This window comes from Topomyia yanbarensis, chromosome 1, assembly GCF_030247195.1.
Source record: "Topomyia yanbarensis strain Yona2022 chromosome 1, ASM3024719v1, whole genome shotgun sequence".
NCBI classification, from domain to species: Eukaryota; Metazoa; Arthropoda; class Insecta; order Diptera; family Culicidae; genus Topomyia; species Topomyia yanbarensis.
This window is the reverse complement of record NC_080670.1, coordinates 206,187,443-206,213,697: the sequence shown is the minus strand read 5'-3', so window position 1 is coordinate 206,213,697 and position 26,255 is coordinate 206,187,443. Positions and strand designations below refer to the sequence as shown.

The following is a 26,255-nucleotide window of genomic DNA, read 5'->3' as shown; positions in this document are numbered from 1 at the left end:
AATATTGCCGGCAACCCAGATACACATCTGACAGCATCGACACAAACACTTTAAATTTTCTCTATCTTCCAACAACGGCACAACCTACTGCGATGACACTCACGAGCACGCCAATCCATCCGAACACCGGATGAACTCGTCGTGCTTTTTTGTCGCCGTATTTGCTCCGCAGCTCGCTCAGCTTCTGTGAGCGAGAGAATTAGCCACAGTCGTATACGCATTTGATCATGATCGAACATGTCGCGCGTGCAAAATGGCTGATATTTTGCAAACTTTAAACCTACACTTTACCACAACACTACTCTGCTTTTTTTGGTGAAACATTTTGATCTTCTTATACACTTGAAGTGCAGACAGCACTTTCTTCATTGCACCACGATTGGGTGCCGACTTTGTGACGAGAACAATGCACTAATCCTTCTGACAATTCGCGATCGAGTTCGCGTTTTTCGTATGTAGAGAAAACATCACAAAACTTCACGTACTATAATTGCGGACTGTGATAGCTGTCCTACGAATTATTTTTAGGAAACTAGGCGGATGATTGCGGCTTTAAAAACATGAAACAAACCGCAGCCTGATCGAGGGTCGACTAAACGAAAAAAAAAATTAATCTTGGTACCGATGCGCGCAACGCCTGAGCAGAGATGCCAGGTACTTTTTTCAAATGTCTGCAATAATAATTTTAAAAGTCTGGGAAGAACAAAAATGTCAGGAAAGCTAGTGTAACCAAAAGTCTTTATATTCAAATATCTGCAACAAAACTAAAAAATCTGCAAATATCTGCAACCAAACTAGAAAATCTGCAAATATCTGCGTCATCGAAAAAATCTGCAGCTTAAATTAAAAGTCTGCGAATTTGCAGACTTGTCTGCAAATCTGACATCTCTGCGCCTGAGCGACTGAGGTAGTGTGAGCTCTCTGCGCAGGCGCGCGCAATGGAACGTACAGGAAAATGAGGCACAGTTGCCAAATGATATTTTATACTGTCGGTATTTCTCGAGGTCCAACGTGGGGAACGATTATTCATCTTTTTTTGATTAAATGAATTTATTATTTCTTATTTTGAATGGATTAGTAAAGATTAGCATTGGATTAGTTTGAAGTATATTTGCATTTCTAAAAAGCATTGAGAATTGTTGGGAATGGCCGAAATAATTAACTTTTCGGCCTTACATTTTTTTTGTCTTGGTCAACGTCATTCAAAGTTACATCAAACTTCTAGTGACTAGACACAAAGAAGCATCAATGCATATGAAACAAAATCCGAAGTGATTGCAATTGCCATCGTATTTATGGATACCGTACATTGCCGGCTAAACTTATTCCGTTTGAAGCTTTATTTTCGCACACTTAATTTTGTTAAATTCACCGATTTTTACACAGCCGAGCAATCAGCTAACAAAGCTTTTACCAAGATCTCAGTAGAAAAGACGTTTTTCTTACTGAAGCTCGAAAAAGTTATTGCTGAAAATCAGTACATTTAAGACACTTTGCTGATCTATCAGCTGAAAAATTTTACCGACTGTTCAGATGTGCGGAAATTACCGAGCTGAGTTGAGTATGTGTGGTCATAAATTCAGCGATGTTGTGGGCATTTATTTACAACATTGTAGATATATTAAAAAAATAGTAAGCTCAAAAAATCTCATTCATGTTCCCTATCAATCACTGAAACGTGCTTACCTCGAGTAACAGCTAGCAAGCACATTCAGCTCCTTCGAATACGGATTCCCAAAAAATCCATTTTCTGCAAATAAACACACACACACAAACACGATACTCTGCTTTAAAATCACATTTTTTCATTTCCCCCGACCAACTGATTTCGCAATAGCACAACTGGCAACACCACCATCAAACGCTTTTATTTTCTCCACCTCGACAACACGCACCGTCAGCCTACTGCGATGATGACACTCATGAGCCCGGTAAATCATCCGAACACTGATGGATGAACTCACCGTACTCTTTTTTTTCTCTCTCCCTATTTGGCCGCACAGCTCACTCTCAGCTTTCGATGGAGCGCTTCACAACTACAGCCGCACGCGCATGATCACGATCGAACATGTCGCGCGTCGAAAATGGCTGATTTTTCGCAAACTTTAAATCTACACTTTAAATCACTTTACTCTGCTTTTATGTGGCAAACAAAATTGATCTTCTACAAGATCTTTTTCCATTTTCCATCGCACATTATGCACTGGGAGTGCAGCAGCACTTTTCTTAATTACACCGCGGTGGGACACCGAATTGGCGATAAAATCAACGCACTAATCCAGCTGATAATTGGCGATCGAATTTGCACTTTTCGCATTGCGAAAAAAACACCCGACACTTCGCGTACGGTACTTCCAAACTGTGATACGTGATCTACGAATAATGTTTGGAAAACCGGATGGATGAGAACTGCGTCTCTGATAAAAAAAAGAAACCGACGCGTAACGCGATCGCGGGTGAAATGAACGAACAATTTCGGTAACAGACGAAGTACATTGCAAACAGCGCGCGCGAGAGTGTGCGCTCGGCTCTCTACCGCGTTGGCGCGAGCAGATGATGATGGAAGTGAGCAGAGCTGCCAGATGATTTGGTTGAATATCTGTTTTGTTTTAATATGTTTTAATAACTCAATCTGTATTCAATGAAGAAATGTAGATAATGTATGTGCGTTCAAGGTATTTTATGTAACTGAATACAAGATTGCGGTTTTACCACAAATTGGCGAACCAATAAAGCAAATTTAAAATATGGACTTCGAAACTACTTTGATTTTTCAATGCAATTATTAAAGTGCCGACCAATGAAATGAACCAAAATGATAAATAAAATAAAAAATCGGTTATAAAAATTGATTATGGTTCGCTGTGAACAACATAGCAACTGAAAAAATTGCAGCAGGTAGTTTTTAGACACTTTTAACATCTGTGTTATATTTTATAATGATACTTAATTTGTTGTGCTATAAATCTGCAAAAAACAGGCCAATTTGTATAAATAGTACGTTTGGAAATGAGAACCTAACCGTTGGGCGTGTACAATCAAAAAAAAAAAATCAAAGTACTTTTACAACAACTTTTGACATCTTCCGTAGATTGATTTTATACCAACATATATTCTAGAAATCGTTTGAACTATGTCCAAACTATTCATGTTCATGGAGAGCACCCATCTACGGTTACAGCGGCCAAAACCATTATTTGCAGCGGATGCTGCCTCCTGGTGATCAACCGATAACTGAAATTCTCGTATGAACGGTGGGTCAAGCTAAGCTTTGAGAGTTTACGAATTGCTGAATTTGAAAACAGAAATCAGAAAACACGATGTTCGGAATTTGACCGCTTTCGGTAAAGCGAAGCAACTCCATCTTTTAAATTCCATCACAGATCACTTTTTTTGCGTTTAATTTTGCCAAAATGCTTTTGTACGCTTGTAAACAATTGACTTTTCTATTCCCGTTGAAAAAGAAAAGATGCTGAATTATTTCGTGATGAAAACAAAATATTTTGCACTGCATCAATCGATTGAGGTTAGCTATTTCCTGATGAAAACAAACCAATTTCCTTTGGTTTGAGTGGTTGTAAATGAGCTGTCAGAAGTCTTAATACCCCGAGCTGTCATTCAGCCAATTTATAGACAGCGGATGCCAGTGCGACAACTGCGCGAACGGTCTGAAGTTGATTACGCTGCGAGTATCGGACCCTGTAGAGGAATTTCTTTGAATTTGCCAACACCTGTATCGGATTATTCTGGCCATATTATTTACGGTACCTAGGAATCCACAGATGCGGACGAAGCTTTATATCACGAAAAGAAACAAACTAATTCTTGAAAGAATGTCGAGACAGTCAACATTGTTGCCATTCAGCAAGCACCACTCCTCAATATCATCTTGGAGCATAGCAGAGTCCAGTCCTGAGACAATTGAACGAAAGATTTTCATATCCTCAACATAGAGTAGTTTTTTCCAGACTTGATGCGGGTGCAAAGATCATTGATGATTAGGAGAAAGATAAGTGGCCCTAGGTGACTTCCTTGAGGGATACCGGTTGGCGTTTCATATACGCTGGAAGGTAGGGTACAAATTCTAACAAGACGGACCCCTAGGTGGAAATTTTAGGGGCAAATTTTATTGCAAACAAACTTTACCAGAACTTTAGTCATATAGTTTAGTTGCGACAGAGTATATCATTTACATTAGGATGGTGGAGGCTGATATTAAACGTTAGCAATGTTTCAAGGATGGTTAGCCAAGAGGGCTGGTAAATACATTAAGGATGTGAAAATACATCCACCGACTTGGCTGCGGATGCGAACCTTTGTCTCGTACATAGACAATTTCTGGAATACCCCCGTAATGTTTTCTGTTATACATAATTTATTTTCCAGAATGTGAAGGGATTATTTCGAAGGTTGCATTGGACTTGGTTACGATACTCACCGATTGTTCTGTTTCAACCTTATATAACCGTATTCAGATGTCAGATTGCAGTAAACCGTGCTGAACTAGAGCGCTTCTTTACATTACCGACGTAACACGAAAAGATTCTCTGAATATTTAATGAAGCCAAGTAGAAGTTTATTGATGTTGCAAAATTCAATTTGAAGTAGAATATTTTTAACCAATCAAGATAGGGGCACCGTTTCAAAATTTTCGACCAAAATTTTTCTCTTTTTTGTACGTAATTAGCTGCTGTTGCACCAAAACATTAGATTCTTGCGCTATCTGATATGAAATATGGACAACGATTTTTAGCCAATTCTGTAGAATGTTCAATTATTAAAAATAACGAAAATAATGGATTTTGTGAAAGCAGTAATTATCTACACCACGATTGGTTCGTACAACTCGCCTACAAGCGAGTCCGACTAGCTCCACCTTTATGACGATGGAAGTAAACTATTTTTGTTCGATGGCCGGCCTCTTTAGCATCGAACGTAAATTGAGTGCGGCATCTTTCGTGTGTTGTGCTGGCTACACCGGTACGTCTTGTCGGTCGAATCCATTGTTTGCTGAGAAAGGGTCACTACGTCGAGTGTGTCGGTGAAGGAGCACCCGTCTACCTGGTAGCAGTGATGGAATATCATGCCGCCGAAGTAGTGGAGCTGGCAGGTATTAGACTAGGATCATTACCCGTCATCTGCAGCTGGGCATTCGAAATGACGAAGAGCTGAACAAATTGTTCTCCAGCGTGACGATTTCCCGAGGGCGGTGTGCGTCCTAACATGCCATTCTGCTTCCAAAAAAGACCGAAAAGAAACCGAAGGAATTGGCTACCGCTGGAGAGAAGAAGAAAAACGCTGGTGGTGGTGAAGGGAAGTCCGAAAAGTCAAAGGTTGCCGCTAATAAACCGGCTGAGAAGGCCACCAAACCATCGAAGGCTGCAGCGAGCAAGCCGAAGACCTCTAAGCGAAAGAAGTCCCGCCGAACTCTGGTCTGGTGTCGGGTCACCGATTAGGGAATCTAATCGTAAAGGAGCCACTCGATTCCCTGGCTAACCACCAAGAACCCAGAAGTCGCCAAGCCGCTCTCGCAGTGGAGCATCAGCCGAACGAGCCTAGCTCTCCTCCACTGCTAACCGTCAAGGAGAGCGAAGCAGGTTGGGCAGCGGATCCACCTGAAGTAGGTCACTGCGGTGTCTACCTGGGCCACTCACGGCGAGTGAGTGGACCCGGCGATTATTCGCCCCGTCGCTAGGGAGGTTTCAACAAAAGAGCAAAGCTCACCTCCCTAGCTAATTGTCAAGAACCACTGCCGGAGCAGTCAACCCAAATTGGGAGAACTCGGCCGTTGCTGTCCCGGCCGGTAGGACGAGACCACCCGCCTTTCCGCCCAGCAGTAGAGTAGCAGATCAGCAGCAGTGGAGAGAGTTGGAGGAAATAAAGACGGTAAAATTAAATTTATTTATTTTTGTTCCATTAGTTTGTTGTGCTACGAAAATCCGAAATTCCGGTAGGAGCACCTATGCCGCCCTGAAAAGAAGGGTTCGTCGGACAAACAAGAACCCGAGTAGTGAGCAAACCCCTACTTACATACTCTACCAATGCCCCGAATACATTGATTCATTTTCATGAAAAAAATTTCAACGGTTTGCGAACAAACTGCGTTTTTTGTTTTCCAAGATGGCCGCTTTTTTGGCGTTCTCAGTTAAACCTTCATGACCATCACGCAGCATTGATAGCAGAAGCTAGCGCCTGGAATTCATCTCAAAAATTTCCAAGAGGTTCACTTACCCACACTGCTGGAAATATTTATATTGCTTGCTTTTACGCCTTATTCTTGAGATCTTCTCTCTCCTCTAATTTCCGTGTCAAATGACATGGAGCCTTAGAATTGAACGTGTACAGAGAAGATTCATTCGGATCGCATTAAGAGATCTTCCGTGGTGTGACTCGTTAAATCTACCGCCACATGCTGACCGCTGCAAGCTGCCCATCCTTGATACGTTGGAACAACGGCGGAAAATACAACAGGCAACTTTTGTTGCAAAGCTGATGAATCACGACGTGGACTCTCCGTGAGTTTCAGCACTTTTAGACTTCACAGCATCGCAAAGACCGCTGATGCTATTTTTGCTCACAAAAACAAGTAAGGCTAATAAATATGACTATTGTCTTTCATTTGAGTATTATTAGTTTCAAGGACCAGCTCTAGAACTGGAGTTATTGCAATTAGTCTGATTGGATGGAGCAGTGCTGCCAAGAACAGCTTACGTTGACGACGGACAATGAATTTTTCATATAATATTATATTATATAATATTATGCAAAGAGCTGAGGGATAAATGTTAAAGTGACCGAATTATTAACAGAAGAGAAAGTAAACAAAGAGAGTAACTCATTGCAGATATGACGTTTTGAAAAAACGTTCAAGATATCTTCGTTATGTTGCAATATTATTGAAAATTGATAAAACTTATCAATTTAGACTGTCTTTGGCTACATTTTCCACGCAATTGGATTATTGTAAATTTTCTAGCAGAATTGTATTGAGCATTGGAAGGTTTAAATTGAACAGCTTCTAGCACTGCGAGGGAAGCACCTATATTTATGAAAAAAGACTTTTCGTGTTTCTTGACCCCACCGTTTTCAAGGCAAAATAGTTTTGAAACCCTACATGCACGAGAAAAAAAAGTTGGGCATGAAAGGGTTAAAAACATGACTTACCGGAGATTGGACAATTGGGTCATTAAATGAGAAAAAAAAATCTTGTTTTATTACATACATCGATAAAGCGGATTTTCGTGATTGCAACAATGTTTTTCCAACTCAGGAAACGTGAAAATAAAATTTAAATATAAAGTAAAGAAATATGTTGACAGTCTGGATTTGACACTATCAGAAGCATTTGACATATCGAATTTCACGACAAATGACGCCCTGTCAGAAAAAATTAATAGATGTTTTCTCGGTTTTCCCTCAGGGTTATTTTTATTTGACATAAACACCATCCAATGCATATAGTTTTTTTTTCCATTTTGGGTGTTGTCTTGATAGGCCAGATGTAAACAATCGCAGTTTTCCTATGTATGGTTGCCAAGTTTACATAAGATTTATTTTAAAAAACAAAAAAAATCGTTTTTACGTATTATAACGAATTATTTTTTGAAATAATGTTATGTATATTGGACCTAAAATTTATCGAATGGAACGGAAAACTATATATAGCTTAATGACCCAGTTCCCAGCTTCTCGCTAATCCGGATCCGGATTTTAGGTAAAAAAATGGTCTTTCACAATTTGTAACTTTGCAGGGTAACAATTCAGCACGGGGTGAAAATATACCAATTTTTGTGTATACACTCCGTAGAGTGTATTTGTTTACGCTCTGCTCACCGCTGTTTTGATGTAAATTTTTGTTCATTTTCGCGTTTGTGAACGGTTATGTTCATGCAAATAGGTGTAGTAATTCTTGTTGAACATTTGTCCACACGTATCATGGGGTTTTGATAGGACACCGCTCTCCTTTCGCTAAAAAAAGTGTACTGTCTTGGTTGCGCATGTGCGATGACAGCTATGCACTGAGGTGGTTTGTCGTCGTCGAAGGATACCTGTCAACAGTATCGGCACGTGATTTGGGCGCCGGGTGAGACACATGGCGCCGGATAAGTTCAAAAGAGTTTCCGCTTCCCCGGCTAAGGATCCGACGCACCCGTCTTTCCCGTTGTAGAGTATAAATCGAACGTGCCTGGCTCTCCTTTTAAGCTAACAGTCAAGAAGCAAGGGAAGCAGGTAGGACAACTGCTCCACCTGGTAAGAAGACTGCGGTGTCTGCTGTGATTCCTTGCGAGGAGCACGGGAATCCGGTGATTCGTCACCAACGTCGCTAGGAAGTTACCAACAAAAGAGTCAAGCTCACCCAACTTAGCTAATTGTAACGGACCGCTGCCGGAGCAGCTAATAGAAACCATCAAGGTGAATTCGGTCATTGTAGACCCGGTCGGTTGAAAGAAACCAGTAGCAGTAGCAGCACACTTAGTTGACCTCGGCAATTTCCCGCACAGCCGAGCAATCCGTTAATGTTTATACTGATATCTCGGAAAAGTGGAATTTCTTTGCTAATTTTTAGCGAAATATCTTCCAAATCTCAGCAAACAATAAGGGCTTTTACTGAGATTTCAGCGAAAAATGAATTTGCCGTGTGCTCGGCTGTTCAAATTATGGTAAAAGTTGCAAAAATGCGACAGCAGTAGTTAACAGAGGAGGAGAGTGGAAGCGGAGAATAAAACGGGTAAAATTGAATGTTTATTTGTTTTCCTTTTTGTTTTATGTTCGAAATTCTGGTAAGAGCACATAAAGGGTGAACACGAAATTATTGCGACACATTCAACAGGGCATAACTTTTTTACCATTGGGTAAAAATAAACCAAATTTTGCACTTTCTCATTGATGTGTATTGTTTACATACTGTCAAACTTGAAGTCGTGTTTTTCGATTCAACGAAAATGGAGGTGAACCAACGCGAGTCGAGAGAACAAATTCTTTCCAAACACCTGGAATTTCCTGACCAGTCGCACCGGCAGTTGGGAAAAATGTTGAACATTCACCATTCAACCGTCTCCAGAGTGTTGAAGCAGTTCCAGTAGCGGTTGACGTTGGACCACGGCAAAGGAGCTGGAAGAAAACCGGGACCGGAGAACAAAAAGACGGAGGGAAAGATGAAGAGGATGATTAAAGCAAATCCCAACGTCTCAAGCCGTGATTTGGCTAAAAAGATCGGCATGTCGCAGAGCTACGTCCAGAATGCAAATAAGAGAGCTGGACTACATACATACAAGGTACAGAACTTCCCAAACCGCGATAAGCGGCAACAATCGACGGCTAAAACTCGGGCACAGAAGCTCTACGAGAAGATGCTGACAAAATATGGCTGCTGTGTGATGGACGACGAAACGTATATAAAAGCCGATTTTAAGCAAATTCCGGGGTTGGAGTTTTTTACTGGCAAGAACAAGTTCTATGTGGACGACAAATTTAAGAAGAAGAAAATGTTGAAGTTCGCCTCCAAATATCTCATTTGGCAGGCCATTCGCTCTTGCGGACTGAGAAGTGAGCCTTTCGTGACAAAGGGCACAGTAAATGGCGAGATCTAGTGCCTCGAGAAGCGCCTTTTGCCGTTCTTGCAGCAGCACGACGAAGCTCCGCTATTTTGGCCAGATTTGGCATCATGTCACTATTCTAAAAGTGTCCTGGAGTGGTATGAGGCCAATTCTGTCCACTTTGTTCCAAAGGACATGAATCCGCCAAACTGTCCGGAACTGCGCCCGGTGGAACAGTACTGGGCAATGATGAAGCGGGAACTTCGGAAGAGCAAGAAGACAGTCAAAGGCGAGAAGGACGTGTTAAGAAAATGGAAAAAAAATGAGAAACTGGTACCGGATGACACTGTAAAGACATTGATGGAGGGCATCAAGCGAAAATGCGTTCAATTTTACACTCAACGCTCCATCGATTAACTTTCTTTTGATTTTTGAAGTAAATATATGTATAAAACTACCCTAAAAATTTGGTTTGATTTTAAACATTGTAAGAAAATTGGCATGACATTTTCGGAGTCGCAATAATTTCGTGTTCACCCTTTAGGCCTCCCTGACAAATAGGGTCCGCTGGGCAATCAAGAACCCAAGTAGTGGGGAAACTCTTACTTACAAAGTGAGGGCGAAAATCACACAAATACACATTAAACTAATTTCATCCAAAATTTAATAGAAAATAGCTAGTGAAAAAAGTAGCAGAAATTTTAAAGTTACGCGATTTGATTCCGTACACCCTTTCGAGCCAATTACTTCTTAAGCGGACCCTACACGAGGCGGAAATTTTGTCAACAAATATATTGACAAGACTGCTTCCATCCATCAATCACATTTAAATTCAACAGAATCAGTATTTTCAGAATGACCTTACACCACAGACTAACAGACGTAACACTATGAGGGAATTCCCTCAAAAAACATCGATCCGACAATTTTCCCAGAACACTAGCTCCACCTTTTATTCACAGTCCCAATCACTCATTTACTGGTGGGTTATCCCTCAGGTTTGGGAACAATTTTTCACTAGTGGTCTATCCCCCATATGCTTGTTCATATGTCAGTGGCAATATTCCTGCTGGTGTAGGGTCCGCTTCAGAGGCGGGATGAAGGTCGGTTTTTCGCTCATCCCTAATAAAAATAAACTATACAAGTACTATAACCCATACGGTAACACCATTCCATATGTAGTTTGGATGATATCCTGAACACGTCGTTAAGCTATTTAACCATAAGATTTTTATTAGCTATCAAGTTAAAGCCGAGGTTTATGCAGCACAGCTCATTCATGCTTCTCTCTTTCATACACCGATAAAAATTTCTCTCTGCTCGCCGGCCAAGTATAAAACGGAGTCGGTGTTCATAACTTGATAATTCCAGGAAAAAAATTTCTTCGGGTGCTGGATGAGTTAAACTACAAATTTTTTAATCCACTGATTCGACGTCATGCGAAAATGGCCACACTGGTTCTGATATACGTGGATTCGTGTTCCTCCAAAATAGGGATCTTTAATTTGGAAAAGTTTTTCATATGTGTTAATAGCGGGTGTCCTTACGAGTACACTCATATCATTCTTAAACCTTAAGTATTCTTTTCTGATTTTTAAATTAAAAAAAAAAACAAATTAAATTCAACCAACAAACTGACAGTTGTCCTACTAAATGACGTATCTGCAAATATCTCGTTCACCTCATTGTTTACCGAGTCTGCACCCCACATAGCATGATCTGGTACTTTTGCAATCCGCTAGCAGCCTGCCATCCCAAGTTTAATCTGCAAACTATGGTAGATCTGATAAGGCAAGCTATGGAGTCGTGCAAGTCGCATGGGTTTGGATGTGTTATGTTCCTAAAAGGAAACAAACTAAAAAATGTTTTTTTTCAACAGTTTCGGGCCAAAAAAATTGAAAAAGGACTGAGATAATAACTCACGGTACTAATCTGCATCAGAATATGCCTTAACCCGCACACCCCTAAAGATCCCTATTCTGCGCAGAATTTTTACTATGGGACAGCCAGATTTGGTATTTTTTCACGGAATCTTCAAACAAACTGTATGATTTAGATGTATTTTCTGAAAATATACATCAAAAAGGGCTGTTTGAAGAAAGAAAGTGAAAATGATCAAAAAGTAACATGGGACGATTATGCGTAGAACGGCAGTAATATGAAGTCACATTTATTTTTTACTTTTTAACGACATTCAATTAGCTAGAGATTGCTGAGTATGGAAAGTTATGCAAATTTAAAGCCATAGTACTCAAGTGAGAGCAAGGATGGAAAATATACAGATCGGGAAACTAGATGTGGAAGGGTCATTAGAAACAGGCCTAAAATCTTACTGACTAATCTTTTGTCTTCTGTTGGTAGGAGGCGAGCTTAGGCAGCATTATTAGACTATTGCCTGCCCGTTACAACGGCAATAGTCCAATAAAAATCTACCCCGGCGTTCGAAATGCAAACAGAGATGAACAGCAGCATTTTATTCATGCTGTAATCGTCGACAGATTTTCAGTGGTGATCCTACTCTCTTTTTTCAGTTCTCAAGTGTGTCTTTGCCGTTGAGACATGTTGGTACACTTGAGCGATTCGTAATAAACTAACGAATAAAATTATATGCATTTTGGAATGTATTTGCCCAGCGATACTAATGTTCTGAAACACGTGGATCCGTGTTCCCTCAAAGTTTTGTATAAAAGATATGTTGATTGAATTAACGTGCGCTCACCTCCCCTACATCCTCCGGAAGAATGCTTTAACATTGCGTTACACCTTTTTGAAAAACAACCCGAGAAATGCTTTGAGACAGTGGGTGCAAATGTTTGTACCCACTAATGAGAAACACGCTGAACGAAAGCCACGTGTGGAACATGAAACGGGTACGCATGGCAACCAAACAAACAAGTGATCATATCCATTTAAATAATTTTTTCAGGTACAATAGAATGGGTATGTATGAACGATATATTTGAAACTATTAACCGTTTATCACATTCCACAACTAAACAGATATTGACCTACGCCCAAGCACAGTTCGAACAATGCATACCACCAACAACTAACCGACGCTACAAAGTGTCTTCAAACAAGCAAAATTTCACCACAAAGAATGGTAACGGCTTAACTCTTATCCAACGTAAATCCCATTAGTTGTTTCCATCGTTGACGACGTTTTGTTTCGTTCTAGAATGGTGCCAACATTTCCCCTTCCCGCTATCTACGATGCCGATTGATAGTTTCATACCTACTCGCACCACCCTAGCAGACCACATTCCACCATGCATCGGTTGAAGCGCGAAAAAGCGGAATCGGAAAGCAGCGACAGTACGCCTTCGTCATTGCTGTGTGTTCGAACAATTTCTATAACTGAAGACCGCACCGCAAAGTCCTCGATTAGACTGATAAGATAACCCAACTTGTGCCAAAACGAGAAAAAAAAGATATATTACTCAAACCTGTCGCAGTACGCTGACAGAACTTCCTCAAGCGGCATGTCCTCACCAAGTGAACCAATCCTAACGGTCGTAAAAGCCGTCCATGTGAACAAATACCTCCGATCGCCCCAGGCAAGCTCGGACCGTGCATCGACATCGTCATCTTCAACGGCCACCCTGGAAGCACCGACCTCGCTATCCGGACAGGATACCGGCGGCGTCGGCATCGGTGACAAACGAAAAGCCCTAATCTACAACGATGGTACGTTCAGTATCACCCTGCATCATTACGACAGTATTGTGGGTGAGCTGAAGTGTCCGGCCTGTGCCCAACCGTTGCATGGTCCGATTTTTCTGTGTCAAACTGGGCACAGTATCTGTTCGCGTTGTGCGGCCAGGGTTAGCTGTTGTCCGCTGTGTCCGAAAAAGATGACCGATATGCGGAATTATACGCTGGAAGCGATCGCCGGAAAGGTTCATTTTCCGTGCGATCATAGCGCGCGGGGGTGTCCGGTTAGACTGCCGCTGGATTTGCTGTTTTGGCATAAGGATCGGTGCGGGTTTAAGGTGAGGTTGATATTAGGGCAGTTGTTGATAATGATGATTTTTTTGGTTCTAGCAAATCGATTGTTTTATGGGGAAGGTGTGGGAGAACTGTCGCTGGAAGGACTGCGAAAAGGACTGGATCGAGCATTGTGTCACCGAGCATCGGGATAAGGTGTACAGTTCACCGGATATTGTTCTCACGTGGAACTACTCCGCCGATAGTCAACGCTGTATCCAACTACAGTCCGTCATTGCGTACTACGTGATTCGTGCTTATGGGGAGTACTTCAACGTGTACCAGATCTACGATCAGAACAGTCTTAGAAGCATTTGGACAGTGATTTGTGCGACTAAAAAATCGAAGATCAGTGGTCAGTTCGCGTTTGAGCTGGAACTGTATTCGCCGATTGAAAGTGCTAAGCTGTTGGTGCAACGGTTCCCGTGTCATTCCGAGTGCGATTCGGACTTTTTGAAGGATGGACATTGCGCCAAGATATCCATCCAGGAAGCGATGCGGTTCATGACGAAGGAGAAGGTAAGGTGCGGGTGGGAATTGATAACGAGCTATTTTATCGTCTTGGATAATTTCTGTTTGCCTTATCGCGGCGAAACGCTGATACCGCCCACGAATGTCACCTGATAGTAATCCGGTCGATGGACGGATAGAAATTTGATGTTTTTACAATTGTGATCACGCTGGGCGGGGAGGTTAATTTTAGAATGAACTAATCCAGGCGAAACTAAATCGGATTCTGTCCCTTCCCAAATTCGGGATCAAGCTAAAATGGCATAATCTGATATCCTCTTTTCAGGTACTGTACTACCGGATCCGCATCATCGAGGTGACCCCATCCCGTAGCCGCAGCCTCGTTCTGATCAGTCAATCACAGAAGGTCCCCACAGCCCCATCCTCCTTTCAACTGCTTCCGGTTAACTACGCGGCCACCAAAATCCATCAAGCCAACATGAAAGCCGTTTCCGAGAAGGACATCATCGTCCGCAACGGGATCGACCCCACCGGAGCAAAAGCAACACAGCCGACCAAGCTGGACCGGACGGACGTTGTCCACTCGCCCGTTTCAATCACATCATCCGCCTCGTCTACGATCACCGATTCCGAGGATGATTCGGAGAAGGCTGCACTGCCGGAAGTTGATCGAGAATTGAGCGCCGGGGCGGCTGCCACGATTAAGGCGAAAGCCACTTCGACTCCCATTCTGAGCCGGGTGAATTCTTTTCCCAAGCCACCCCGGGTACAAATCCAGAACAATCCGACGGTACTGAACATGGCCAAGAGCGGTTCCGAGCAGCAATTGGTACGTTGCCGTATCGTTGAAAATCAGGAAAGCTTCAAGATGAAACCGATCTACAGCGGTAAGTCGAAAGATTCCTCCAATCGGACGTCCAGCGAGAGTTTGAGTAAATCACCGAATCGGAAACTGTCCAAATTTTACAATTTGACGACCTACAAGGCAGCTGCCAAGTTGTGGTCCAAAAAGGAGGTTCCCGTTCAAGGCGATAACAGTGGTTGACCACAAAAAAGAAATCGTTTCATTACACGGAATTCGGAATGAATTTATTTTTAGAATACATACCAAACTTGTAACGTAGCAAAAGAAATTTATTAATAAAGGTCCTAGTTATGTTTCTGCCGCTTGTGTGTAAGATAATTGTTTATAGTTCGTTATCGTCCGGATGGTAAAGTTCACTCAGCAATCGGTAGACGTAGGACGGAGCGTTGCCACCCCTGCGAATTAGAAAAAGATCAATCTTCCAAATTAGTTCCAAAGTACGATGTTGGTACTCACGTATTCGTAATAAACAGCGTCACCAGTTCCGGCGGCACGTAATCAAACACGGGATTGTACGCCTTGGCAAACCTCGCCGCAGGCGAACTGTACGGAATAACCGCCTCAGTATTAGCCAGAATATTAAAATCATCCTGATTATAGTTGGACAAATGAACCGGCGTCAATTTATAGGTCGGCGCCAAAACAATCACCGGCACCGAATAGTGCTTCGCAGCCAGCGCCAAAGAATAAGCCCCACAAATCGCCCTCAACCCTCCATTAGCCAGCACACTATGCGTCCCAATAATCACCTTATTCACCCGGGACATCATCGCAAAAATGACCGAATCCGCAATAACCGTCGTCTGAATTTTAGCCCGTCCCAAACTAACCGCCAGCTGATGTCCCTTGCAAACCGGAGCACACTCCGCCACAATAACCTCAATGGTTCGATGTTCGGCTGCTTTCTTCAGAAACTTTTCCACCGACCTCGAATACCCGAGCGTCATAATCAGTTCCGCCGAGTGAATGTGTTCAGTTGCCTGCGAGGAAAGATTATCCGAACAGGTTTCCAGCTCGGTCTCAATCTCACTTAAATGTTCCAACAGTGCATCCTTTAGGCCCTCCTGTGGTTTCGAATAATCCCACCGTTTCTGTTCGCTCGTTTGAGTGACCAACTTGTGCAGCGAGAGGGATGTCTGCGCGTCGTCAAAATGTACCCGCAGCTGGGCGGTGTCGTACTCTTCGCGGATTATTTTCAATATTCTTCGGACGGTGTTTGCGATGACGATGTCCTGCGGGAGGGCTGCTACCAGGAGTCGTCCCTGGTGGCGGATCTGCGACATTAGGTGTCTTTTCGGAACGGGGGAAAGAAATTTTAATCTCATTTCAAAGACGTTAAAATGTTTCTCTACTCACTCAGCCGTTGACCATTCCGACTTGCTAATGAAGGTCTTCAGCAGGGATAAAATAATGGACGTTATTTCATGGGATCCGACAATTTTGCTGCAAAATGCGAATCGTATTGTGAAAGTGCAGCTTTCGTGGCAAAGTTAAAATGACTCAACCTACCTTAATCGGACGTCGTGGATAAACTGGGCAATTTCTGGGGTTGGACGCTGGTCCTGTGGTCCCGTCATTTCGAGAAATTTAATCGTAGATGAACACAATTTTTCGGAAACAATTTCCGACTGGAAACAGTTTGTGCGTGCAAAATCTGATTATAAAAACGGGAGAAACACAAAATTGAAGCTGTCCGAAAATGTCAACAAACCGAGTTGAACCGTCAAATGACAAACGCAAGCACGCACTGCAAATCTGTTTTATCGACGCACACTGGCGTAACCGAGTAAAGATTGACCAAAATTATTAGCCTCATTTTCAAGTTACATTATGCCACAAGGAGAGGGTATAAAGAGAATCTTCTCCTGGATTCGGCGGAAAATCAAGCAATATTTGAGATTTTGTTTTGCGGAAAAATGGAAAGACATACGAATTTCTGCTTTTGATCTTTTATACGTTATTTAACGATAATTAGAAAATGATTTTTTTTTTCAAAAATTCAAAATGGGGGCTTAAAAATGGCGGATCTCGTCGGGCTCTGCGCACGAAGCATCGTCCTACTTCGCCAAGTGCAGGGCCTCTCGTAGTTAGCCGAAATGAGGAATTGATATAATTTATTAAAATAGATAAAATTTCCTATGACTTACAACTTATTTCAATAAATTTAGATGAAAAATGCAAATGCATGGACGTTAAAGAAAAAGGTGAAATTTGTCTCTTTTTTACTGTAATCTCGCTTTAAAACTATAGGCAAATAAATAATTTTTCATGCTAATGTTAGGTATAAGTCATACAAAAAGGTTATACTTCCCAACATTTTTGGATAAAGGAAATCAGATCAATAGAACAAGCCCTGTTCTTGCCGTTAGAAGAAAAAAAAACATGGTTTCGAGAAAATCGTCATTTTGAAGCCACCATTTAAATTCTTGAAGAAAAAAAATCATTTTCTAATTATCGATAAATAACGAATAAATGATCAAAAGCAGAAATTCGTACACACAGAAAAAAATATTGGTAAAAGTAAGAGTGTTCCGCTCGTAGCAAAAAACAACCAATGCCTACTATTAGGTTGAAAGTAAAACTTTTAAATTAATCAAGAATAATAATCAAAATAAAAGTTTTCCTTTTAAGCTAATGATTGATAGTAATCAAAATAAAAGTTTTGTTTTCAAACTAAGAGCACAGACTAACAGACATAACACTCAAAAACAAAGCTTCGCCCGCTTTAACGGTCATTTTAAATATATTTGTAGTTGGGACTGTGGCCACATTTGAAATTATGGCGCCACTGACATATGAACAAGCATATGGGGGATAGACCACTAGTGAAAAATGGTTCCCAAACCTGAGGGGTAACCCACCAGTAAATGAGTGTTTGGGACTGTGAATAAAAGGTGGAGCTAGTGTTCTGGGAAAATTATCGATGTTTTTTGAGGGAATTCCCTCATAGTGTTATGTCTGTTAGTCTGTGCTAAGAGTATGCGTTGGTTGTTTTTGCTAAGGGTGAAAAACTCTTATTTTTACCAACATTTTTTTTTTTCTGTGTGTATGTCTTTTAATTTTTCCACAAAAAATCTTAAATATTGCTTTAACTTTCCGCCGAATCCAGGAGAAGATCCCCTTAAACCGATTTTTACGTTTTCGGACAATTTACGAGCAAGCAAGATTTTATCATTCCAGTATGTGGGATATAAGTTCAATATTAAACGCTTCCCACACCGAAGTACAAAAAAAGTTATGAAACAAAGATAACTCCTTAATTTTGAATTTAAATAACTGTGTAGATAAAAGGGGAAGATATAAGTTTTGTTCGGAAAGATTTCTACACCATAGGTCGGAAAAAAGCAAAAAAAAATAAAAATCTTTATTTTATGCATTCAAGTACCAGTGTAAATAAAATGCGATGTTTGTACAATGACCGGAAACAAGGGAAAAAGCAAATAAAGAAAAGAGAGACAGAAAACCACGAATTAAGAATAATAAAAAATTTCTTCAACGTTGTTTTATTCTGAACGGACTTATGATCATTACACATCAAAATTTTCGGATGAAAACTCAGCAAATGAAAGTGCTGAAAACTCAGCAATTTACTTTCAACCATTTGACACATACTTTTTGCTGAAAAATCAGCAATTGGGTTGTCGAATGACAGCACAGTGACCGAATTTTCAGTAATCTTGGCAGGATTACTGAAAAGTTGGTGATTGTGCTGTCAATTTGACAATAAAATTGCAGAATTTTCAGCAAAAAGTATCTGTCAAATGGTTGAATTTAAATTGCTGAGTTTTCAGCACTTTCATTGCGGAGTTTTCATCCCAAAATTTTGGTATGTAGATACCTTATTTTAAAGTTGTTGCATGCTTCTCGTCAGATTTTGGAGAAATCCGTGCAATAAACTATAACTTTTTGATAAAAAAAGAAGAAGAAATTCGGGATGAGTCCGATGGATAAACGTACTTGGGATATTGGTGAGGTTATGTTACACCAAATACATATTAAAGGTCCCATATAAGTGGTTCATAATTTTTTGGCTCGACTAATAGATAAATTTCACTACCCCATCTGCCGTCTTTGTCTTGACAGTTTAGAACTATCGACAAGAAAAAAGTTGGTAACGTTATCTGATCAAAGCGTGCTGCTTTTTACGATCACAAACTCTGACACGGCGCCGTTTGTACCAAAATCCATAGCTAAACATAACATTTTACAATTATTTTATTGGTGATGCCTGGACTGAACGACTAACGATACTGCCAATACTTAACCCTTAAATGCATACTGTTGCCATTTGTAAACATACCGAATACTGTGATATAAAGACTCAACAAGATATCGTATCCATACCGAAAAATGAGTACCAGTGAAAAATGTACACGAAAGTTGCTCCGGAACAAACAGGAGCAAAAAATATTTGCTCCTTTTTACTCCGGTTTGCTACCAGAAGAAGAAAAAAAGAAGAGAGTACACGAACGATTTTTTCCCTGTTTGCTCCGGAGCAATTCCAGTTTCTCCTAGTACTGGAACAAACCTGCTGAAACGTTTTGACCAAACACAAATTTGTATTTGGTTTGTCGGTTGGCAGACAAAAAGGCACTGCTGAAAGGAAACATTTCACTCAGGCAACGTGAGCTTGACACAATAACCCGAAGTATATTAAAATATAGTGTTGAAGATATAGAAGGCTGCGCAGAGTCAAATAAACCCGAGAATAACCCAAAATTTGAAATTGCTTTAAGTTTTTCGCTGTTATTTGTATTTAGTAACAAACCTCGTGAAAGATTTTGGACGACACTTTAAAATCGAATAATTTTGCAAATACGTTGAACCGCGTGCAAACAAATCGAATTGGATCATGCTGATCATATTGCGTGGTTACAGGAACAGCAGGTTACGGCGACTAAGGTGTCCGAGCGTACACATTCAGCTGAGCAGTTTTGCGACAAATAATGCTTGTGAAGTGATCCGTCTTACGTGCAGTGGCTCGATTTTTAGTGACCGACAGCAGTCCTCGTACGGCGGTAAATTGATTGGGTCACGCCATGGCAGAAACCGCATTCTCAAACCTGGCGATCCAATTAGCATGGTAAGGACACCAATTCTGCTGTAATTTTGAAGATAAAGCCCAATTGTCGGTTCGCTTTTGACAGGATATCGTCGTAGTGAAGTCTAAAAGTCATTTTACGGTCCAGAGTGACGCCAAGACCTTTAATGTGCTCTACTTGTGTAAGAGTGCTTCCGCTAACTTCAAAATCGTACACGATTAGCGAACTTTTTCGATGGAAGAAAATAATGCTGCATTTTGCGATACACAAATAACAAATAAAGTTCTTTTTGAACCATACCTCGAACATATGCAGCATATTCTGTAGCTCCAAGCAGTCCGAAAGGCACTTGATGATTTTGAAAATTTTCGTGTCATCCGCATAAAAGAAACGACAATCCGGTGGAAGCAGCGTAGAGACGTCGTTTGTAAAAAGCGAGAACAGCAACGGACCGAGGTTACTACCTTGTGGAGCTCCGGATCGGTTTGAGAAAGATTCTGATGTTATCGATCCAATTTGAACTTGTACAGAACGGTCCGTCAAGTATGACCTGAACCAAGCCACAGACGTCACTGATATACCGAGTAGTTTCAGTTTTTTAAGGAGAATTCCATGATCCCCTCGATCAAATGCCGTCTTCAGATCCATGTACATCACATCTGTTGAGACCCGTCCGACCGGGAGGTGGACCAGCAGAGGCACAGCTTCCGAAGAGAAGACAGGAACTAGCGTTGTATTAACTACGTAGAACACTTTGAATCGTAAACCGGGAAAAAGAGATCTCTTTTTTATCATTAAGTAAAACACTACTTTCCACTTTGTAATCACGTACTGCAAAGAGAGACTGACGTCTCGAATGCAGATGTTTTTATTTTGCCTTCTGCAAATGTACGCTAAATTAGCGTAACCGTATTTAGGGTATAATTTAGTCCTGTACTAAATTATACCCGTTATTTGGGTATATGACAACATCGATCGGCAGTTCGAAGTAAACTGCATAAGATTAGTATATACTGAGCCTTTTGGAAAAAACCATGCTGTTCACTATCTATATAACTCTTACAGCGAGCGAACAGAGTGTCGCTCATAATTATTTCGAACAGTTTTGAACAGGCGCACAGAGAAGTGATTCCTCGGTAATTGAAAATATTACATTTTTCGCCTTTTTTTGAAGACTGCGAACAAGTGGGAAAACTTCCAGCGTGTAGGAAACTGACTTTGCCGAACCGAGAGATTGAACAGTCTAGCCAGTAGATTACAAAGAGCGACTGCACCGCACTTTAGCACCGACGACGGAATACCATCAGCACCAGCAGCAAACAATAGATTCAATTTGTGCATAGCAGACGCTACCATGTCTTCTGTTATAACTGGAACATTGAAATCAAGTACATCACGAGGCATCCCACACTTTGCTTCTTCTATCTGGATCCAAGTGGCGGAACATTCGAAGAATACTTGCTTAAAGTGCATCGCAAATAAATTACACTTGTCGCTTTCAGTGCAGGCAATAAAAACATGGAGTATGGTAAACCAGTTTCGTTTCTTTTTGAGTTGACAAATCGACCGAAAAAAAATTTGGGTTTCGACGAAGATTCTCATCGGTGCCCTTGACATGACGATTGTACAGAAAGTGTAGTGACGATACCGGTTACTTGTGATGTTTAATTGTCGTTTAAAATATGGCAACTGGGACCTGTAATACCTTCGAAGAGCAGCAGATCGCGCTCGCTTGTGAGAGCGTAATCTTGGCTTCGACCACGATGGTTTTGCGGAGGTAGCTTAGGCGGAACAACGCGGGAAACAGCATTCTGCACAGCGAGGCTGAAATATTTCACAGCTCCACTAATAGTGGTGGTCGATTCAATAAAATCTCAATTGGTGATTAAGAGCGTATCTTTCAATGCGGCATAATCGGCTCGACAAAAGTACAGAGAATTCGAGATGGAAGGCTCAATTTGAGTAGGCAATATGGGATGCAGCTGCAATCGTCGGCGGAGTCTCTACCAGCAGTTCTTATCCGCTTCCATCAGTTTCCTATACCAGTATATGGTGAATGGTGGCATCCAAGAGATATTTCACCAGCTCTTGATCCGTAGGCAAAATTGTTTGGCACAATGCTTTCTCCAGTGGAACAGTCCATCGAAAGCAATAGAAGTATTTCTCGTGAACGTGGCCTCATTCGGTGCTATTTGCTCACCAGTTTCTGCGCAATATGCAATAATACATGTTAACGCGCAGGAGTTTGCTGAAGTCTATCCACGGGCAGTCACTGTGATTTAAGAGAACCACTACGTCGACGATTGTCTAGATAGCTTCGAGACCTTCAAGGAAACCGTCGAAGTTGTGAGGAATATTATTCGTGTCCACTCGATGGAAGGTATCGAAATTCGTCATTTTCGCTCTGGCTCGGTAAAACTTCTACAAGAGATTGGGAAAAACACTCCTGATTAACCGAAGTAATTGATACCCGAAAAAGCTGGCTCATCTGAATTCGTACTTGGGATACCTTCGAACCCTGCAGACGATTGTTTTTCGTATTCGTTAACTGAGACAATTTTCGTCGAATTTCTGGATGAACTTCACGTTCCTACAAAACGGGAGGTTCTCCAGGTTGTGAAGGGCCTTTTTTAATCTACTCGAACTCGTTTTACGCGTTTTCTGATCCAGGGTCATCATATAAGCTACAAGGACTTTCAGTATCAGTTGCGACGACCATCCCAAGCAACCAAAAGTTCGTATTCGTTTGATGTTCTAATAGCGGCTTAAGCAGCTTTCAATTTCCATCCAAGCTTAACCAGATTTACCTGGTTTAAAAGTTAAGTCTGTATGAAAAAGTACTGTAATTATTAAAAAGGTGCTCCACAAATCTGCAGTCATTTACTTACAGAGGAAACAAACAGTTGTTGGTATCATTTATTTCACTACCTATTTTTGACACCATTTATTATATACTTTTAAGTAAAAATTTGCAAAGGAAACGTTAAATGCAGAATCCATAAACAGACGAGAATAGTGGATTATTAAAACACCATCAAATTGTAACTTTAATGCAACATCCGAATCAGTTTGGTTATCCTGTCGAACACATTTTTTTTTTGAAATTTCCAAAAATACCATGCTTTCGAGAACCACCTTGAGAATTCCAATCGTCTTGAACAAGAACTTCTCCCTGTGCCGGGGAACGTCTGCTAAACCAATAACTTTTCAGGGTCACCAACACAAAGCCACCGGTTAATGTGTTTTCATGGATATATTAAAGTGTGATGATTCGTAAAACTAAATTATCAAACCATTTTGCAAATAAATTTCATATCGTGTTATCATCATTGAATTTTTCAAATGGGCATGGTATTATAATAAAATAAATTATTTACAAACCGGCTAATTTCGACACGTAATAACAGCTGCTTCATCGAAGAACATCAAGAACGGAGAAAGAGGAAGACCTCGAAAACAAAAATACGAAAATAAAAAGAAAGGAGGGGAAGTCATGCACTCCACACACGCACACACCAATCGATATTTAGGGCGCCGCTGCTGCTTCAGCTTCTGCAACACTCCGGCTGACTGTTAACGCACACACAAACGCACCGCACCATCAGCACCAAACAAAAACAAAACTAGCGGTGGTGTGCGTATTCGATTCTTGCTGGTATTGGTTTCACCCTTCGTGCGAGTTCAGAAAACCGGCTTCGTCGCCGTCGGCCCGGCCGACGAACGAGTCGCTCCACCATCGCCAGCTCGACTCGACTCTATTCAATCCTTCGGCAACAGTCGATCGAGTTGGACGTGAAGTTTCTTCGCTTTGGCTAACGGTACTTTTGTTCGGTGACTTTTTTAGGTCTCTTCCGCTCGCTCTCTCTCACAGTTTTTTGGGGTGTGTGTTGTTTTGTTCAGCGGCTGAACGGCTGAAAAAGTAAAGTGAGTGCTGCCTGCAGTGGTGGAGCAGCAGAGTAGAGAAGAACTAGTACGGTAGAGAGTGCGAATGGTATTACGCAGTAATATTCTTTGCTGTTGAGTATTGCATAAAAAAGTGAACTTTATTTTTCTCGTATTCCATTGGTGAAAACAAGTGAATTTGGACGATTTAGAAGACGGACTTTGTTAGTTGGAAGACAAGTGAAGTGGGGTGTACTCTGTTTGCAGAACGATAGAAGTTGCTGGAACATTCTGCCCCAGCCGGCTTCTGTGTTTCAAGGCCGGAGGACATTTTGTTTTCGACGGAAAGTGAGATTTTGTTCGGAACAAAAAGACTGCATAATTTAAGCTGAATAAATACACGTTAGGCAGATTTTCATCAGGGTGAACATTGCGTAAAAATCTGGGTGAAGGCAGGAAAAAAACCGTGCGGCGGTGAAGAAAATCTGAAAATAGCCCTAGTTGTCTGTAGCCTTGTGTGGGTGCGTCAGTGTGCGTGATTTGCGTGCCCAGTGGACGGAAAAAACAAAGGAATCGCTGAAGTATTCCCCCGGGGGCAACTGCAATGATGGAGGTCGAGAAGCAGTTCAACGGGGATCATGCTGCCCAAAATGGAACGAATGGGCACCACGAGGGTTCCTCCAGTCCGGTGGGCAGTCCAAAAGCTACCACTATTAACGGATTATCTCTTGGTCTGATGAAAAAACCCACTGCCATACTGGATGACAAGCATAAGAAACGAGCCCGTAAGTTGTCCCGATCGAACAGCAAGGACGGAGTGCTCGGAGTCGCTGGAACCCCGAACTTTGTTGCTCCACACCGAAAGTGGAAAAACAGTCGACGGTCGCGCAACGGCTACGGCCGTGGACTGCCCAAGAAGGGCGGTGCCGGGGGCAAAGGGGTTTGGGGTAAGCCCGGTTCGGAAATATTCGAAGAGCTGGATGAGGAGGATCAGAACGATCCGAACTTCGATCTGGATGCGTTCAACAGCTCGCACAATATCGAACTGAAGGAGGTCATCCCGGAGATGACGGACGAGGAGTTCACCAAGAAGGTGGAACCGATTATACTGGAGTATTACGAGCACGGGGACACCAACGAGGTGGCGGAAGGGTTGAGTGATGTGATGGGGGCGGAGCGGCGATCGCTGGTGACCAAGATTGCCGTCGAGATGGCCTTCGAGCACAAGCAGTCCCAGCGGGAGATGACGTCGGTGCTGATCTCGGATCTGTATGGCAGGACCATCAGCAGCCGGGATATTTGCAAGGGTAAGTTCGCTGTTGTTTAGCTGGCATAATATTTTTTTTAGGTAACATGTTTAATAATTAATTATTCAATGTCTACAAATGGATGATCATGTTGAATTTATGTGGTGATGAGAAACATCTAAATTTAAAAGTTTGATTTTTTGGAACTTCGGATTCTCCTCATCAGTAATTAACATCAACTTGGAGCCAGTTACGATGGTTCAAATCAGTACCAAATTGGTGCCAATTATTTTGGAATACTTGCTTAAAATTGCCGAAGCATTTTTTCGGATCTTTGAAAAAAATATGAAATTATTTGATTGAGCAAATGGACTAAAATTGGCTGGACATGTAGCACGAATGCCTAATTTAATGTATAAAAATGGAAGGCCGGTTGGTTTATTGATATTCTGCGCAGGGCAGTTTTGCTTCGTGTTGTCACTTTTGAAAAAATCAAACATATGAAGTGACTGTGGTGCTGGATCACCATGGCAGAAAATTAAATAGCTTCTGCGTTTCCCGGGCTAACAGCTGAAGTAAGCGAAATAGGACGACTTATGTTTTCTGGAATTCATTTCAGTGAACATCAGCGTAGGATGCTCTATTATTTTTTTTACGATGTCGCAACTGGTAGACGTGTTTTTGGACGCCCTGATACAAAGGGTCAGTTGGGTAAATCAACTGATACAACTTAATTTATCTGAAACTTGATTCCAATGTTACAACCTATTTTTTAACAATAATAAAACTGATAAAACTTCATAAACAAACTCATGATTCATGCTTCAGTGCCATTCTTCATTTTGGATTGTGTCGACTATTGAGTTTTGAATTCCTGTCGCGATCACTGGATAGTCTGTCTCCTTCAACGAACATGTTTCATGGCCATACAGAGCAGTCGGGCTTATCAGCGATTTGTATAGGGCAAGTTTTGTGAGCGCTCGTATCGTATTTTAATTGAATGTCACTAGAGTTCCAAGATATGCGAACTTGTCGGTCACATCGTACTTTACCCCACACTTTAACATCGTTCAAACTACTCCGTTCTCTATCAGCTACCATGTTCTTTGTCTTGTAAGAGTTTATATTAAGCCTTCCTTTTGTAAGACACAAATGCCTCTTCCACTGCGCTGCGATCGTCTCGTAGGCATGAGAGATAGTTCCCGATGATAGTTACAACTCTGCA

The 26,255-nt window shown here is 41.5% G+C and overlaps 3 protein-coding genes across 3 annotated transcripts in view; 2 read left to right on the top strand and 1 right to left on the bottom strand.

Annotated features, from left to right (window-relative positions):
* The first annotated feature begins 12,536 nt into the window (after positions 1 to 12,536).
* LOC131689455 (uncharacterized) lies at positions 12,537 to 15,160 on the top strand. The gene is made up of 4 exons (XM_058974552.1): positions 12,537 to 12,639; positions 12,715 to 13,528; positions 13,581 to 14,042; positions 14,320 to 15,160. The coding sequence occupies exons 2-4, from the start codon at positions 13,019 to 13,021 to the stop codon at positions 15,037 to 15,039; spliced, it is 1,692 nt and encodes a 563-aa protein (XP_058830535.1). The 5' UTR covers positions 12,537 to 12,639; positions 12,715 to 13,018; the 3' UTR covers positions 15,040 to 15,160.
* LOC131689463 (translation initiation factor eIF-2B subunit beta) lies at positions 15,108 to 16,565 on the bottom strand. Its single transcript, XM_058974563.1, has 4 exons — positions 16,369 to 16,565; positions 16,216 to 16,302; positions 15,316 to 16,149; positions 15,108 to 15,254 (listed from the first exon to the last, which is right to left on the bottom strand). The coding sequence occupies exons 1-4, from the start codon at positions 16,434 to 16,436 to the stop codon at positions 15,182 to 15,184; spliced, it is 1,062 nt and encodes a 353-aa protein (XP_058830546.1). The 5' UTR covers positions 16,437 to 16,565; the 3' UTR covers positions 15,108 to 15,181.
* A 7,077-nt stretch (positions 16,566 to 23,642) lies between these two features.
* LOC131689357 (programmed cell death protein 4) overlaps positions 23,643 to 26,255 on the top strand; it is a 42,345-nt gene continuing 39,732 nt past the window's right edge. The window contains exon 1 of the mRNA XM_058974390.1: positions 23,643 to 25,090. Coding sequence (XP_058830373.1) covers positions 24,388 to 25,090 — 703 coding nt within the window. The 5' untranslated portion in view covers positions 23,643 to 24,387. The remainder of the gene's footprint in view (positions 25,091 to 26,255) is intronic.

Coding starts and splice junctions, on each gene's coding strand:
- LOC131689463 (XM_058974563.1), bottom strand. CDS start 16,436: ATGACGGGACCACAGGACCAGCGTCCAACCCCAGAAATTGCCCAGTTT. Junction 16,150..16,215: donor TCGGAATGGTCAACGGCTGA/GTGAGTAGAGAA, acceptor CGTTCCGAAAAG/ACACCTAATGTCGCAGATCC. Junction 15,255..15,315: donor ACGCTGTTTATTACGAATAC/GTGAGTACCAAC, acceptor TCTAATTCGCAG/GGGTGGCAACGCTCCGTCCT.
- LOC131689455 (XM_058974552.1), top strand. CDS start 13,019: ATGTCCTCACCAAGTGAACCAATCCTAACGGTCGTAAAAGCCGTCCAT. Junction 13,529..13,580: donor AGGATCGGTGCGGGTTTAAG/GTGAGGTTGATA, acceptor TTTTGGTTCTAG/CAAATCGATTGTTTTATGGG. Junction 14,043..14,319: donor GGTTCATGACGAAGGAGAAG/GTAAGGTGCGGG, acceptor TCCTCTTTTCAG/GTACTGTACTACCGGATCCG.